Source organism: Condylura cristata, unplaced genomic scaffold, assembly GCF_000260355.1.
Source record: "Condylura cristata isolate star-nosed mole 26May11 unplaced genomic scaffold, ConCri1.0 scaffold00019, whole genome shotgun sequence".
Classification (NCBI taxonomy): Eukaryota; Metazoa; Chordata; class Mammalia; order Eulipotyphla; family Talpidae; genus Condylura; species Condylura cristata.
This window is the reverse complement of record NW_004567120.1, coordinates 15465389-15483131: the sequence shown is the minus strand read 5'-3', so window position 1 is coordinate 15483131 and position 17743 is coordinate 15465389. Positions and strand designations below refer to the sequence as shown.

At 36.7% G+C, this 17743-nt stretch overlaps 1 protein-coding gene across 1 annotated transcript in view; it reads right to left on the bottom strand.

Annotated features, from left to right (window-relative positions):
• TBC1D8B (TBC1 domain family, member 8B (with GRAM domain)) overlaps positions 1-17743 on the bottom strand; it is a 56466-nt gene that overhangs the window by 6092 nt on the left and 32631 nt on the right. The window contains exons 11-19 of the mRNA XM_004685676.2: positions 16721-16838; positions 15249-15534; positions 13498-13627; positions 11697-11795; positions 6529-6597; positions 5958-6198; positions 5159-5224; positions 3294-3377; positions 2218-2274 (exon numbers count right to left, since the gene is read on the bottom strand). Of these exons, the coding sequence (XP_004685733.1) occupies positions 2218-2274; positions 3294-3377; positions 5159-5224; positions 5958-6198; positions 6529-6597; positions 11697-11795; positions 13498-13627; positions 15249-15534; positions 16721-16838 (1150 nt within the window). The remainder of the gene's footprint in view (positions 1-2217; positions 2275-3293; positions 3378-5158; positions 5225-5957; positions 6199-6528; positions 6598-11696; positions 11796-13497; positions 13628-15248; positions 15535-16720; positions 16839-17743) is intronic.

The window sequence follows — 17743 nt, the reverse complement described above, 5'->3', positions numbered from 1 at the left end:
CTGCCCCACCCAGAAGGAGGGTGGAGCTGAGCAGAGAAAAAGAAGAAGAGAGAAGAGAAGGAAGGTGGATGGAGAGCCAGAAGGAGACCTGAGGAAGCCACATGGAGCAGCAAGCATGTGATGAAGAAACCGTGCTTGTTTCCTGACCCTGGACTGGTTAAGGCAGATGTGGGTGAGAGACCTGCAGGGAGGTGACTATGGCAGTGTTTATATTGATTTTGATGTTTCTCTTTTCCTCCCAAATTTGTCTGGCCATTTCTGACCCTTTTCCATGGGCCCCGGCCAGAAGGTGCTTTAGTCTAGCGGCAGGCTTTCAGGTCTTGCTTTGGGCCAGTCCCTTTTGGGTTGACTTTTGCCACAAGGGGATGGGTAACTTCAGGTGTTTGATTTAGAAGTTATATTCTTAGTGTTCCATATTGTATATATACTGTATTAAAGTCCCTTTTCATTAAAGTTTTATATGTTTTGTCTTGTTGCGGCGGATGACAGAACCCACTTAGAGCAGGCTGTAACAGATCAGCCCTGGGAGTGGAATAAGGGGACCCGGTGGTTTGCAGCTGATCGTTTTGGCTCTCAATCAGTTTTCAGCGTGCCGGTGGAGTCCAAGTTAGCAGAGCTGGTAGGACATCCTAGTTAACCTGTGTTTCTTTCCCTCTTTCCCTGGGTTATTCCTTTACCTTTCTCCTTATAAATAAATCCATTATTTAACCTTTTGAGTGTGTCCATAATACGACTGAATCGTAAGCGCATGGGTGAAGACCCACAGACAGGCAACCCAATTCACATTGGGATACCCTGTAACAAAACTTTTACAGTGGAAAGAATGGGGCTAGAGAAGATATGAGAAGAGAGGGAAATGCATGTAAACAGTACACAATGGCTTGATAAAATTTCACACCTATGTTCTACTAAGCTTGTAACAGCTTCTACATATGTGTAATACGCAGCTACAAAGAGGTCTACAGTGGCTCTTTCCCAAAGATTCAAAACACTACTTATTCATTTATTCCTCTGAAGAGTTTTAAAAAGATAGCATTAGTGTGACTTTATTAGTAATTATTTAAGATTCCTTAGAAAGTAGGTGGATATATATTGAACCTGGAGAAGTTGCTGTATTTTAATACTCTTCAGTAATTAACTTTTTTGAAGATTTATTTACTTATGCACACAGAACTGGGGTACAGGCCAAAGGTGCAGGGTGGTGAGAGGATTCACCAGAGACAGAGCGGAGAACATAACAGGTAGGTCAACGAAATACACTGCTTAAGGGAGCAGTGGGCAAGATAGGAGAGGTCTGCTGTGCCATGTGGGCCAACTCCAGGGCTGGGGAAATCGAACTTGCACTTAAGTGGCTGAGGCTAGCTTGCAGTTCTGCGTCCTAACCCATTGCGCCACCAGGGAGGACCACAGCAATTAATTTTTAACTAAATGTTACTGAAAATCATAAAAAGAGAGTGATAGACTTTTGGAGAACAATCTGACAGTCTATCAAAATACTAAATGGCATATTCTTTGTGATCTGGCATTCTCATACCACTATGAATTTATCCCATTCTAAAATTTGCATAAAAGTATACTAAAATGTAAGTATAAAATGTTTGTTGCAACACAATTTGTAATATAAATAACTGGAAACAACTTAAATGCCCATAAGTATTATCAGTTATTGAAAAGATTATGGTAAGACCAAATGGTCTGTACTCATTAAAGAGTATAAAATCCAAATGTACTGACATGAAAAGATTCTGTGATATACTGCAAAATAAAAACTCCAATTGTGGGACAGTATATATGCAATGTTTCTTTTCTTCTTCTCTCTTTTTTTTGTAATGTTTCTTTTAAAAAAAGAAATCTGTTTTTATAGAAACAGGTCTGGAATTAATATAGGCCACAATGTTTTCACATCTACTTCAGGGTAGGATCAGAACATATGAACTGTGTGAATTTCTTTTACAAGGGTCACTTTTAGTAATTAAAAAGAAATTTTAAAATAATAAATGAAATTAATATGGGTCACTTACTGTTATATTTCCTGTAACTCTTCAGACTTAGTGTTAGGAGAATAAAGAATAAATTGTTAAGCTAACAAGGAACTGAGAAAGGTCTCATGACAAACCAACAGCCATTAAAGTGAACCTGCTTTTCCCCTTTATGAGTTAACCCTATTTTCAAAAACAATAATTTAATAAACTAAATGATATTTCTAGACCACAGTACCTTTTTCTGGGCTGCTTTTCATTAATTCTGCTTCGTTCTCTTTTGCAGGCTTGGAAACTAGCGGAAAAAAGGGCAACTGTATTTTGCAAAATATTTAATAAACAACTTTCTGAAGTAAAACATTTCATTTATATAAAAACTTCTAAGCACATATTAATTTCTTCAACTCAGCAAATCTGATACCCTGTCATTAGAAGACAAAGTATTCATGAACTTTTATAATGAAAAGGACATTGAAGAAAATCCATATAAGAAATATGAAGAGGAAGTATACCAAATATTAAGTATTTGGTTTTGGGTAGTAGTTTCTTCTTTATAACTTTCCTTAAATTAGACTGTATTATTTTTATTATCGGGGGGAAAAAATGTGGCAGTTAGGAGACTCTGCTACTTATCCTGCTCATCATGGCAAAACTCCATGTGCAATCCTACACAAGTCAGTTCTTTTCTTCTGGGCCGTAGTGCCTTGACTCAATGAGTTACAAGAGCTCTTCAACTTTAATGTTGAAATACTAACATACAGTAATCATAAACATACATTAGTCTGGACTTACTCCTCTATAAGACATTGTAAATTAATGAAAAAGGAACAAAAATAAACTCCTATTACTTCCAAATTATGTGTTGGAGACAAACTCATCCCTGTCTTCTACACCTACATTGACTTATAATTTATAAGTATTTACTGTATGAATAACAGCTATGACCTTCAATCATCAAAGATTCTATTGTTTTCATTGTATTTTAACAAGGCATGAAAATAGTCTGATACATTTTAGAAATTTCTGCAATATAAGTAGAAACAAAGTACATTTTCTTTTTAATTCTCCAGTAAATAAGAAAATCCACAAACCAAGCCCCAAATGCAGTGTAGCTAATCAGTCAACTATTTCTGTAGAACTTATCATGCTTAGCCATGTACTAAGTGCTATGTAGCACAAAAGAAGCATAAGGTATAATTAACCCAAATTTTACTAGAGATAGTTGAGTAAAGAATTAAGCCAGGAGGACCTCTGTTAGCATCTGCTAGTGATGTTCACTGACTATTAAGACACAAACTTTTAACAGATATTTACCATGGAGTTGACTGAAATGAAGTAATTCTTCCTGGGAAAGTTCATCTCTGTTTGATGGGTCGTTAGATTTCACTTCAGTATAAGCTGAAAAGAGATAATAACCCAAAACATATTTACTAACAATGAGGAGCAGAAATAGATCTTATAATGGTTCAAGTAAATATGGAGGATAAAGAATTAAAACATTAGTGAGATAAGCCAGAAAGAGAAAGAAAAATACCGGATGGTTTCACTCATAGCAGGAGTATAATGGACCAGGTGAGAAAATAATAAGAATAATGAACAGCCATACACCAGAGACATTTTGTGGGGGTGGAGTGGGGAATGGGATCAAAAAGCGGGGTGGGGTGGGGAGGGAAGTGCATGGGACTATGGTGATGGCACACGGGTGACTTGGTGATGGGAAACCTGCGGGGATTACAATTGAGATGGAAAAAAAAATGTACAAAATGATGTAAAAATAAACTGTTAAATAACAAATAAAAAATAATTAAAACAAAGGGTTTCTGCATAAGACAGACATTTATAGCAAATAAAAGAGGTACTTGATAACACTGAGTTCTGATGTGCTGTTATTTCTCCTACTTGTTATTGAATAGCATAGTTTTCCAAGAGTCATTAAGAGTTGAAATAAGAAAATCGGGCATTTGGAAATCTCTGAAAATATGACCAGTCTTTGAAAAACATATTCAACAATAAGGAAACATGAAGTCAAGTACTTTAACATATATATGTGTGTGTGTTGTATTATATTACATATAGTGTATGTGTATATATTATATATAGTGTGTATACATATGTATTATGGGGGGGGCACATTTTTCTATTTTTAACCCTTCTACTAAAAACCTATTCATTCTATGGTAAAATCAAACACTGTTATGGCAAACTAACAATGTTAAGTCCTTCATGGTTAATTTACTAGGTGTTTTGTCTTTTGTTTTCAAAGCTGTGTTTGTTATTTTAAGTGTGTGAAAAGCTAAAAATGATTTTTAACTTTCTGGTATTGTAAAGACCTAGTTCCTCACTAGTTTCTGGGAAAAGTCTAAAAGAGATGCCAAATGTAGTTTTAGACCAATTATGAGGTGCTATTTGCTTTGCGAATTATCCTATCTACTTCTGCCTTGCTTCCTTGGTTTAAAGCCTAAGACTGTTTTCCCAAAATATGGATCAGGCCTGTGAAAGGTAGCTTCTAATATCAGAGGAAAACACTTAATTAAACTGGGATGGTGTGGTAACACTGAGGCAGTCTGGTAGAATAAAAAGAAACCTGCGCTTTTAGAGTAAGACCTGTTTGTATCCCTACCATACAGATCACTGAGTGATCTTTAGCAAATAATTTATCTGACCCTTAGTTTCCTTACTGTAAAATTGGAAGGCTAAATAATAATACCACCATTTAGGGATACGGTACTTTGCTAGAGTAAATGCTCAATAAATGGTAACTTTTACTTTGCTTAGCTTTTCAAATGTCTAATAGCCCTGGTTACCTGAGTAATTTGTGGGATTTCACAACTTTAACAGTTTTATCTAAAGGTAAAATCTACTTTCTAATTACAATAACTATAACAAAAATTCAACATTATAGCAATATTGCCTATTCAAACAGGTAGTTTTTATGCATCACTATTTATCATTACCTTGATAGAAATATATGAACCCATCTGTAACACAGAATCTCTTCCATACATTTCACTCTACCTACCTATCGGCAAAAGTACTGGTAATACGATCTGTGTGCCACAATGATGCAATGACCTTACATTGTATTGAAATCATGTCATTTGTTAAAATTTGAACCATATCTATAATTACACTTGTTACAGGGGTATCAATCTCTATATTAAAGATTGTTAAACTCTTACCTGGAGGAATATGCAGCTTAAAAAGCAGTTTAAGCTTCTCAGTGAAACTTCCATTGTACATTATATCTGTTCAATAAAATTCAATTGCAAAAAATCATGTATCCAAAAAATATTCAATCAGTTCTATCAACCCAGATGAAGGTACATATTACTCATGAGTTAGGATTCAGAAACCTTCTGTTACTAAAGTTAACATTAGCCATCAGTGAGCAAGATTCTCTCCTTAAAGTATATAAAAAAAAGTATATAAAGTATATAAACAAAAGACCTTTTTTAATCAGATGGACAAAATACTCTCCTGTTGATCTCCCTTTCCCCAACCTAGGGTTCTTTTTTTCCTTTGAATAAGACCTCATGCCTCATTTGAGGAGAGAATTCCTTTTCATGGGGCCATCCCTGATAAGAAAGCATGTTTCTGGAAAAACAAAGGAATGATAAAACTGGTGGACTACCTATAGATATAACATGTTTGTTGCCTATTCCTCCATCACTTTTTTTAAACTATGTGGTTAGATTTGTGCAAGGAGGGAAGTCCTCCGGAAGCATTCTGGTATCTTAGTGTAGGAAAATCTCTTCCTTCATATTAACCATTAAAACATCCATATCTAACAGATTGATTTTCTGAAAGAATTGGGGTAAAATGAGACCACTATATTTAGCAACAAAAGTTATAGCTAACTCTGGCAACAATGTAATTCAGGCTGACTAAATTAGCAATAATTGGCAGTTGTATTAAGTATTTCTAGGTGTGCATTTACTTTTTGCTTTGAAAATAGAAAATGATTTGATATCATCCTACCAATTGCAGAGGAGAATTCTTTGAAGTTTATAAGGTAGTCAGAGTTTTCATCCAACAATCTGAATGTCCATAAAGCTAGCGAGTCTCTGTTTGCAGAATGAGCCCAAGGACTCAACAAGTGATACAAAACTCTGAACTGCTGGCAGTCAATCTGATACTGTTCCAAATACGGCAGACTAGGGTCATGCTGCATCAATACTGGACGACTTGAACACCAATAATAAGAAAAAAACAGCTCTTTCTATTAAGAACAAAGAAAAAAGGGAGTCATTAAACCAGAAAAAGTAATGAAAGACTACTAAAAAAGTACCTATTGAAATAATTAAGGATTTTTAAAATTAGTCAGTCCTTTACATGCCTATGTAACTCTGGATTTACACTGTTTACTCCCCCACCTGTGCTTCACTCATCCTTCACCAAACCTGTACCAATGCCCTAACTCCTTTATTTCCCCTATCTCTTCTTCCCTTCTCTCTGGTCCTTCTGGTAACCAGCATGAAAATATATAAGACTAGTTGTGATAAAATTCTGCTAAAATAACATTACTTTTTCATTTAAGGAAGAATAGTACCTTAAACATGACAAAAAGTTCATCCAATTCATGAAGGCTCAATTTCACATCTTGCGATACAACACGCAGCTTTAAAGAGAGTAAAAGCAACTTAGAATTTAATACTAATGCATAGAAATTCTCTTGAATTCTGAGAGAATACAAAACACAGGCAGGAAGAGCACAAGGGGCTGAGGGGGCAGCACGCAGGTGAACCAGGGGTGGGGATTCTATGGGAACACATCTGATATAACATGTATACAAATTAAGAAAATATTAAAAAAAGAAATTATTTTGAATTCTAACAAATCTTTCTCTGCCAGAAAGCATTTCTTTTAATTTTTAAAAGATTAAAAAAGGTAAATGCACCAATTTTATTCTTTAAAAAAGTTGTATGTACAGAGTAAGTTCGATTATATTCTGCGATGTACTTTCATCTTTTTATACCCAGAAATCACTGCCAGAGAATCACCCCTTATGTCTATAAATATAAGCAATAGTATTTTAAGTCTCATTTCATATAATCCTCTCTTTCTACATAAGCAATTTGTCAGTCATCACATGAGGTTGTCTTTAAACACTTCAAAGGCATTGGGAAAAGTATATTCCTTCTCTGTGCCAAAAAATATTGTCAAAAAAAAAAGGCTTAGAAAATATGTAACTTTACCCAACTCCAGGAAGGATAAACATCAATGATGTAATCATTATGGTTTTTTTTTAAGATTTATTTATTTGTACATACAGAACTGGGGTACAGCTCTTCAGTGCTGTGCTTTAACCCGCTACGCCACCAGGGAGGGCCTAATTTTTTTTTTTAAGATTTATATATATATTTACAGAACTGGGGTATAGGTCAGAGGTGTGGGGTTGAGAAGATTCACCCTCTAGAGGCAGAGTGAGGAGCAGAACAGGCAGATATACTGAAATACACTGATGAGGGGAGCTCGTCTGCCGCACCATATGGGTCACCCCCCTGACAGGGGATCAACTCGTGCTGTAGTGGCTGCCATAGCTTCATACTGCTGTGCTGTAACCTGCTGTGCCCAGGGAGGGCCCTATAGTTAAAGTCTTATAGCATTCAACACTGAAAGTCAAATAATGAAAAATGCTGGAGAAACCAACATAATTCAACCAGTAGTTTTAGCAAAGCAGCACAGTGAAGATGTCAGGCTCCATATTTTAACAACTAAACTGCAAAGGGACAAAAGTCAGTAACCCCTTAAAGATAAACAGATGCTTATAGCATACCAGGAGCAATGGCTCAGGTGAAAGAACTAGGACAAACTTCAATATTTGTAATGTGATACCAGAAAAGCACAACTAATGAGGGACGACTGGCTGATGTCTGGAGTCTCCTACAGCTATGCACTCAGGGGCACATACCGACATCAAGGACTTTGGAAACCTAGAATTGGGCTGGGTAAGGGGGAGGCACAAAGTTGGCATCTAGAACAGAGTGTCTACAGGAGAACAACAGAAACTGATGTGCAGAGTGATGATTAGTGGCTTGAGCCTGAGACTCCCAATATAGAAAAGCTGGGGAAACCAGCAGGGAGTTAGTCAGATGACCTGTGTCTCCTTGGACTATTATTTGTAGCTTGTGGCTGTGATAACTGACATATCTGCCACCGGGATCCCACCATGGCCAAAATGAAGACAACTGAATGCTTTCACAAATCAGAGTTCAAGTATCTTGGTCTTAATAATATCAGTAAGCACCTGGGATAAGGCTCCGCATTAGAAAAGTCAACAAGAAACCACTTGAGGCTCAGGGCCCTGTCTCACCACAATCTGTGGCCAGCACTACATCTTGTGCTCCAACACAGCTTAGAGGCTAAGGCTGGCAAGAGACTGTATGAGACACTTAGGCTGGGGAGCTGGCTTGAAGAGGGGATCAATGTGGAGCTAGTGCCTATACCACAGTAGGAAGCTTGAATCCCTGACGGTCCCTAGAAGCGATACTTCAGTGCCCTACTGTCCTGGTTTCTTTCTGTGTATCACTCCTTGGGATACCACTTCTCTAGCCATCTGAACAGGTACAGAGATAGCAGTTTGGTATACTTACAACTTATGAAAACTAAAAATGAAGAGACAGAACAACAAATGTGGGAGGGAAAAAATACAAGTCTCAATCAGCCAGAACTGTGGAATATACCTGAAGAGTCCAAGGAAATTTATAACAATCTTACTGAACTAAAAAAATGGGTAATGCAAAACAGTAACAGAATAAAGACTGAGACAATATGAGATAGTTACAATTAGAATTGATGGATCTAAAAATGTTAAAACCAAACTACAAAGCATAACAGGGGGTCTCAAGAGCAGACAAAAGCAAGCAATAAAATTAGTGAGCATGAAAGCACAATGGAGAACACAAATAGAACAAAGAGAAAAAAAGAATAAAATGAAGATAGTATGAGAGACCTCTAGGATAATCTAAGGAGAAATAACATCCATACTATAGGGGCCCCAGAAGGAGAAGAGAAAGAGAAAAGCATAGATGTGGAGGATTATGGGTGCTTTGGTAGTAGAAGTGGTGTGGTAACATATATCTGAAGAGGTATACAGGTACACTATTGTAAGCCAATGTTACCTCAATTTTAAAATAAAAGTCACATGAACATCTATAAACCAGAGACATTTTATGGGGGTAGGAGGGGGGATGGGATCGCAACTTGGGTAGGAAGAGTGCCCTGGACTGTGGCGATGGCACACAGGTGAATTGGTGGTGGGAAGCCCATGGGGATTACAACTGAGATGAGAAAATGCACAAAATGAATATATATATATATATATATATATATATATATATATATATATACACATTAAAAATAAAAGTCACAAAAAAATTAGAGAAATAATTATTCAGAGCCATCTCAACCTGGGAAATGAACCAGATGCCCTAATCCAAGAGGCTCAGAGTTTCAAAACAAAGTAACACCAGATAGACATACTCCAAGACACATTACAATAAAACTGCAAAAAGTCAATGGCAAAGGACAAAATACAGATATGTGGAGAGGAAAAAAGAGTAACCTATGAGGGAACATCAACTATACAGTCTGCAGACATTTTAGCAGAAAAAAATTATAGGCTAGAAGGGAAAGTCAGAGGCTATTAAAACACTCAAAGAAAAGTATTTTCAGCTTACTATCCCTTCCTGTGAAAGATTAACAATCAAGACAGAAGGAAGGAAGGGTAAGGCACTTAACTGAAAAGCAAAAAATAAAAGAATTTATCAACACCAAGCCACAAATGAAAGCAGTGCTATCAGGTTATTAAAAGCAAAAGAACAATAAATAGAGGTAACAGATACCTAAATTGTATGACCTGGAGGAAACTCAACAATGTTGCCCATTAGAAAGAATCTGAGACAAAACCATCTAACTGATCACACCACTAGTCCATCATAATACACTAATCTCAGCAGTAACTGCAAACAAAAATCAACAGAATTAACACATAAAACACTGGAAATGGAACCTCAAAAAATAATGATGTCACAAAATAACAGGCAAACTAATGGATTAAAGACTTAGATGTAAGACCTACAACAATAAATATTCTATGACATTACTACTGATAAAGATGTTTTTGTAGACTTGACCCCCCACAAAAGCAAAAATAAACATTTGGGATTAACTCAATTACAAATCTTTCATACAGTGAAAGAAAATGTATGTAGATTAAAGACATCCTACTTAGAAGGAAGAAAATATGTTTATATTATATAACTGACAAGGAGCCAAGATATATATTTGGTATATATAACAGCCATCCTCAACATTTCAATAGAAAAACAAACAATTAATAAAAGGACAGCAGTTCTGAATAAACAATTCACCAAAGAGATTATCCAGAAGAACAACAGATATATGGAAAAGTGTTCACCACTTCCAATAAGAGATGCAGGTTAAAATCATGAGTTATCACCTAGCACACATGAGAATAGCACATATTAAAAAGATCCCCAGCCAACAAATGCTGGAGAGGATGTTGACAAAGAGGAGCCCGATTACACCACTGATGAGAATTTAAACTGGTGCAGCCATGATAGAAAGCGATCTGGTTTTACTTTATAAACTAAAAATGGAAATATACTGACCCAGTATCCTGTTCTTGGGTATCTATCCAAAGGATGTAAAACCACCGACTTACAAAAACCATCTACTCTACAGTGTCTACTGCAGCACTGTTTACAATCACTAGGGCATGATAGCAACTGAAATGTCCAATGACAGACTGATCAAGAAGATGTGGTATAGGGCTTCCCCAGTGCACAAGTGGTTAAGTTTCATCACTATCAAACTATCAGCAGTCACTGTAGCACAAGTTTGACTCCCAGCCAGGGCACTAACCCACAGCGAGCTGACCCACCAGACACAGGAGACCTTTCCTGTCTCACCCACAGCTCCTCTCAGCAGTGCATTTCAGTCAGTCTGCCTGTTCTGCTCCCCATTCTGTTTCTAGTGAATGCACTCATCCATTCCTCCCCCCAGCCACCTCTGGCCTATACCCAGTTCCTCTTTGCATAAATACAAGTGAATCTTGGGCCCTCCCTTGTGGCTCAGCAGGTTAAAGCACAGCACTGAAAAGCTAAAGCCACTTCAGCATGAGTTTGATCCCTGTGCCGGAGGTGACCGACATGGCGGAGGTGACCCACATGGCGCGGCAGACCTCTCCTGACCCTCCTGCTGCTCCCCTCAGCAGTGTACTTCGTCAGTTGGCCTGTTTTTCTCCCCACTCTGTCTCTGGTGAATCCTCTCACCACCCTGTACCTCTGGCCTGTACCCCGGTTCTGTATAGATGAATAAATAAATCTTAAAAAAAAAAAAAAGAATCTTAATGATGTGGTATATTCACACTTATGTAATATTAGTCATAAGGAAAGGTGAAATGCTACCATTTACAGCAAAGTAGAAGCAGCTTGAGGGAACTATGTGTAAACCAAGTCAAGACAACTGTTGGATGTTTGCATAGTGGATGAGTCAACAATAAGTTAAATAAAATGAGGTCTCTAAAGATAAAAGGAGGAGAGAGGGACAGTGGAAGTCGAAATGACAGTAAACTAAGTTGTGGTAAGAACTTAGTTCAAAGGTTTATTTTCATTCCCTTCACATAAAATATTTTTAAAAAGTTGAAGGAAAATGTTACTCCAATTGGTTTTCCTCCATTGGATAGATACTCACCACATTCTGCTTTGTCGTTTCCTCTAGGGTTTGTATCACATACAACCTATTTCGACAGCGCATGTTGTGTATATCTTCATAACGAATATTACCATATTTCTGCAAAAAATATTTTGGTGGATACTCATTCATAATAAACATCTACTTCTCTCACAATTGAATTTCATCATTCAAGTCTCAGAGGTCTTGTTTCTATTTCTAGCTATTTTCCTAACTAGCTCAGTGATTATGCAAATTTTACCTCCCACTTTTCATTTTTTCTATATAACACTGAGGATAATTCCTTTTACTGTCTAGACTTAGAACAAAGAACATTGGTACAATTCTTAGTTTCTACAAAGAGGGTAATTTCCATCTGTTTATATAGTGCTAGAACTTTAAAAGTGGGCATCATTTGTGAAAGCAGGTAAACATAGTTTCATTTAATAAAGAGCAAACTGCAGTAAAGGAGGCTATACAGCAGACTCCCTCATGCATGGGGCTCATGTCCCAAGTCCCTCAGTGAATGCCTGAAACCCCAGGTAGTACTTAACCTTACACAGTTAAATCTTGACTTTAACATCATAGATTCTTGGAAACTATGACTTTAAGTGTAACAACGTATAGTAAGCTAATTTTATCATAGTAAATTTGACGTCAATATGAATTAAGTTCCTACAGCCTATTTCTAATCACAGCAAGCATCCCCAAACTTTCAAATAAAGATTAAAACACTTCTAATACTAAACAATGATTTTTATTCATTCATTCATGCATTTTGAACACTTATTCCAGTTCAGAGTTGCAGTTCATGTTGCAAGGAGAGAACCAACTCTTCATAGGGCAATCTTCCACTGCAGGGCACACTCACACTCATACACAAACTCACTCTACTGGGACAACTAACACATACCTAACCTAATATGCACACCTTCAGGATGTTGGAGGAAACCTGAACACCAGGAGAAATCCCACACAGATTTTGGGAGAACATGCAAACTTCACAGAGACAGTGGCCCCAGCTGGAAATCAGTCCCTCTCCCGTCAATATTATATGAAATGACATTGAACAAAATGTTGTTCAAGGACCTGTTATAAACAGATGACTCTCCATATCTGTGGGTTCTGCATCAGCAGATTCAACCAACTGCAGATCAAAAATATGTACTACGTAGTCAGACCTATGATGTTTGTATATGTATTGAACATGTACAGAAGTTTTTAACTGTCATTGTTCACTAAATAATACAGTATGACAACCATTTACAAAGCATTGATATTGTATTAGGTATTGCAAGTAATTCAGTGATGATGAAGGAAGATAGGCACCAGTTATATGTAAATACCATTTTTTATAAGGAACATCCTCAAAGTTTGGTATATGGGGGTAGGGGAGTCCTGGAACCATTCCTCCAAGGACATATTGAAAGATGACTGTATATATAGTCTTTTTTCCTATACATAGCTCTGATAAAGTTAATTTGTTAGTTAGGCACAGTAAGAAATAAGTAATAACCAACAGAACAATTATAACAATATACTGTAGTAACACATGTAAATGTAGTCTCTCTCTCAAAATATCTTACTGCATGTAACATTTGCAGACTGCAGTTGACCATGGGTAAATGAAATTACAGAAAATGAAACCTCAGGTTAGGGGTAGGGGACTATTCTATGACCTAGGACACTTCATAGAATTCACTTTTAAAGCAAAGTTAGATTTTAAATATCTTTACCTTGTTTTACTCCTTAATATAGCACTAGAAATATAACTGTAGTATTGATCACTTAAAATACATCATTATATTTAAAAAATACTTACCTCATTTGACTCTCTAATCAAATCTGTAATATCCACTTTAATATGAGTGCTTTTTTCATCACCCACGTTTAACCCCTGCTGAACACTTGAAGGCAATGGACTGTCCTTATTAGTGACATTGTCAAAGAACCTATCCAAAATGACAGTAATACAAGAATTAGAGTAATTAAAATGCGAGAGAAAACGACAGCTAATTTTTCCCTAGTTGCTCAAAGGCTATTCAATGGAGAGTACAAGGGACAGACTTATGAAAAAGTAGATTTAAAGATGGCTGGGAATCAGAGACATGGGTTAGGGAAATGGGATGGAAAAGAAATTATTTCAGAGATATGAAGAACCTAAGGGTTGCTGAGACTCAGAGTACTCAGCAAATACCACATAATGCAATAAGGATGGAGAAAAAAATAGAATATGCAGAAGCATGTAAGAAAAGGAAATCACACTGGGACTTTACCAGAGTTCTGAATGACAGTGAGGTATTTCTATTTAATTTTGTGTATAATGGAATTTGAGGCACCGTTATGTTACCCAATTATTCATTTACTTATCTATACAATGTGCATGTACACACACATGTTGTGTTCAAATACACAAATATTACTCAAATAGTATTCAGGGAAAAGGAATCTGGAAAATAAAGCTCAACCTGTCTGGTAGAAAACACTTGAAAACTAGAACAATATCCCCTACTAGATATTTAACATTATCAACTGTCATTTGCTCCTCAAATTACCTTTCTTTAAAAAAGTCATTACGTTTATTTTTTTTAAGATTTATTTATTTATGCATACAGAACTGGGGTACAGGCCAGAAGCACAGGGGTGATAAGAGGATTCACCAGAGACAGAGTAGAGAGCAGAACAGGTAGATCTATGAAAGTGCACTGCTCAGGGGAGCAATGGGCGGGTCAGGAGAGGTCTGCCTGGGGCTGGGGATCAAACTCACACTAAGGTGGCCAACTTGCAGTGCTGTGTCCTAACCTGTTGTGCCACCAGGGAGAGCCCTCAAATTACTTTTACACAGCATTTGATAGCTCAACTAGTACTATGAAAGTTCCAGTATATTCAATCAAAACTATTAGTGTCAATGTATAAATACCTTAGTTGCTTAACTTCAAAATGACTTATATTTGTTATATTTTATTTAAAAATAGAGAACTGGTCTTTAGGCTTAAGGCTTTTATTCAACTAGTTTTGTAAATCTGGACAAATGGATCAAAGTTTTCTCATTTGTAAAATAAGTGATTAGAACAATAGTCTAAGGGACTCTCATTGAAAAGCTACAGTTCTTGGGTTTTCCCTGGTGGTGCAACAGGTTAAAGTGCAACACTGCAAGCTAGCCACAGCCACTTCAGTGCAAGTTCGATCCCCAGCCCCAGAGGTGAGCCACATGGCGTGGCAGGCATCCTGGCCTGCCCACTGCTCCCCTCAACAGTGTACTTCATTGACCTGCCTGCTCTGCTCCCCACTCTGTCTCTGGTGAATCCTCTCACTGCCCCTGCACCTCTGGCCTGCTACACATAAATAAACCATTTTTTTTAAAGATTTGTTTATTTATGCATAGAGAGCTGGGGGAACAGGCCAGAGGTGTAGAGAGTGAGAGGTTACATCGGAGACAGAGTGGGGAGCAGAACAGGCAGATCAACGAAGTACACTGCTGAGGGGAGCAGTGGGCAGGTCAGGAGAGGTCTGCCACGCCTAAATAAATAAAATCTTAAAAAAAAAAAAGAAAAGCTATGGTTCTTAAAGTACCTGTTTAAAGCTGTCACAGCTTCAGCATCATCTCTACATGTCAGCAGTCTGTCTAAATTATAGTCAAGTATTGCCAGTCCCAGTTGCAAAATGGCCTTTATTCCATCATAGAAGAAACAGTCCACCACATTGACTGCACTTTCAATAGGAAGTACACTAATAAAAAGTGTGAGGAACCATGAAAGAGAAACTGAGGAAAAGAATGTCATATCAGTCATGTGCTCTGCTAGCTGGGGAAGGTGGTCCCTGATAAGTTCTTCAAAGACTGCCTGATCCACCAAGGCACCTGGAGAAAATAAAAGAAGTTTAAAAATGAAACCCTTTCAAAAGGACCTTCCTATTTCTATTAATATGCTAATGCATCTCAATTCTCTTTCTTAGATTACAAATTCCTTCAGTGCCTTTTCTACAGTTCACAAATCTGAATATCTCACAGCGTGGCATTCATCAAGAGGTAATTGAGAAAATGAATTCAAATTCACTGAACAGTTATTCATTAAGTCTTTATTAGGTACAGAAGTTTATAATATGTGCTATACGAGATAGACCAATTAATGAAATGGTTTCACCTTCAAAGAGCTTAGTATCTAGTAGAATTTAATATAAATATCCAAATACCTATAATGAAAGACAATACAATAATGACCTAGCCATGATATTAAAAGGTTTATGAGGGTAGAAACCATGTATGGCTTTAAGGTAAGGTATCACAGATCTATAAATATTTGATGACTGAAGAAAATATATACAATTAACAACCTGAGAACTTGATTCCTTTTTCAAACTGTGGAATCTATACCACTCATATAAATGTGGTGATTTTAAGCAGATGAAATCCTACCATACATGAAAAGCTCTTAAAAATTTTCCAGTAGCTCAGGACACTTGGATAGTTTTAGTCATAGTCTTAGTAATACAAAGATAATAAACTTAAAATTTCCATTTTATTTAGACACATACCAGATACTTCAATCAAAAGAGCAACATATAAAACAATCTTCCAATTATATATTCAATATGAAAATCTCTTCAACATGCAAGTGATATTGTTCAAGTATTGGTATTTCAAAACCTAATTAATAAGTTAATCCATTTGATTGGTAATTAGTGAGGCAAAAGATTAGAAAAGCAATTTATGTGGGCCCTCACTGGTGGCACAGTGGGTTAAAGCGCAGCACTATGAAGCTATCTGCAGCTACCATAGCACGAATTCAATTGCCGGCCAGGGAGATGACCCACATGGTGTGGCAGACCTCTCCTGTCTCACCCACTGCTCCCCTCAGCAGTGTTATTTCACTAGATCTGCCTATTCTGCTCCTTACTCTGCCTGTGGTGAATCCTCTCACCTCCCCCTGCACTTCTGCCTGTACCCCAGTTTTTGTACGCATAAATAAATATATCTTTAAAAAAGAAATGCATGTTTACATATGTACATATGTATTATATTAGTACGTATGCTTTTTATTTTTTACCAATAATTCGACGATTAAAATAATCAGGCAACATTCGTTCACATACAGCAACCAGAAGCCAAAAAGCTTCTTCCTCTTTTGCATACAGCAGCAACACTGATGTCAAAATGTTCATTGCCTGAAATTCGCAGAAAAAAAATGTCACTAAGTTAATAATTACATTCCTTCAAAAACAGTAGTTTTCAACAGTAGCAACAATTAGGAGAGTAATCATAATGTAACAAGGTGGTCCCCAGGAAAAGGGGAGGTTCCAAGTTCCCTGCCCCACCCAATGGAGTTGAGCAGGGAAGAAAAGAGGAAACTGGAGAGAAGACTGGAGAAAAAAGCAGCCCTGCAGGAAGCACATGGAGCAGAGAGACATGTGAATAAGAAATTAACCCAATATTCTTATTGTCATATGAAACAGAAATTTCTTTTTTTAGTATTTAAATATTTTTCCAAGTTTTGAGATATAACTGACATATAATATTGCATTAGTTTAGATATTTCTCCTAAAACAATATACAAATGGCAAAAAAAAAGCAAGTTAGGGAAATTCAAATCAAAACAACAATGAGGTTGTCACTTCACACTCACTAAGATGGCTATAATGAAAAGGCAGTAAGAATACTTCAAAAGATATGAAGAAACTGGAAACCTCAAACATTGCTGGTGGAAAAATGACACCATCTATTTAAAAAATAGTTTGGAAAGCCCCCAAATTTTAAATATAGTTACCATATAGCTCAGCAATTCCACTTCTAGGTATATACCCAAGAATAAAACAATGTCCATGTATAAAGTTGTACATGAATATCTGTAGCAGCAATTATTCTTAATCGTAATAAAGAAAGTGAAAACCAAAAATGCCTGTCAACTGTTTTAACAGATAAAATGTGATATAGTCATACAATGAAGTATTTCTACACCATAATAAGGAATGCAGTATTCATACAGGCTACAACACAGACGAACTATGAAAACTATATGATAAGAAGGTAAACAAAAGACCACATATTGTATCATTCCATTTAGATAAAATTG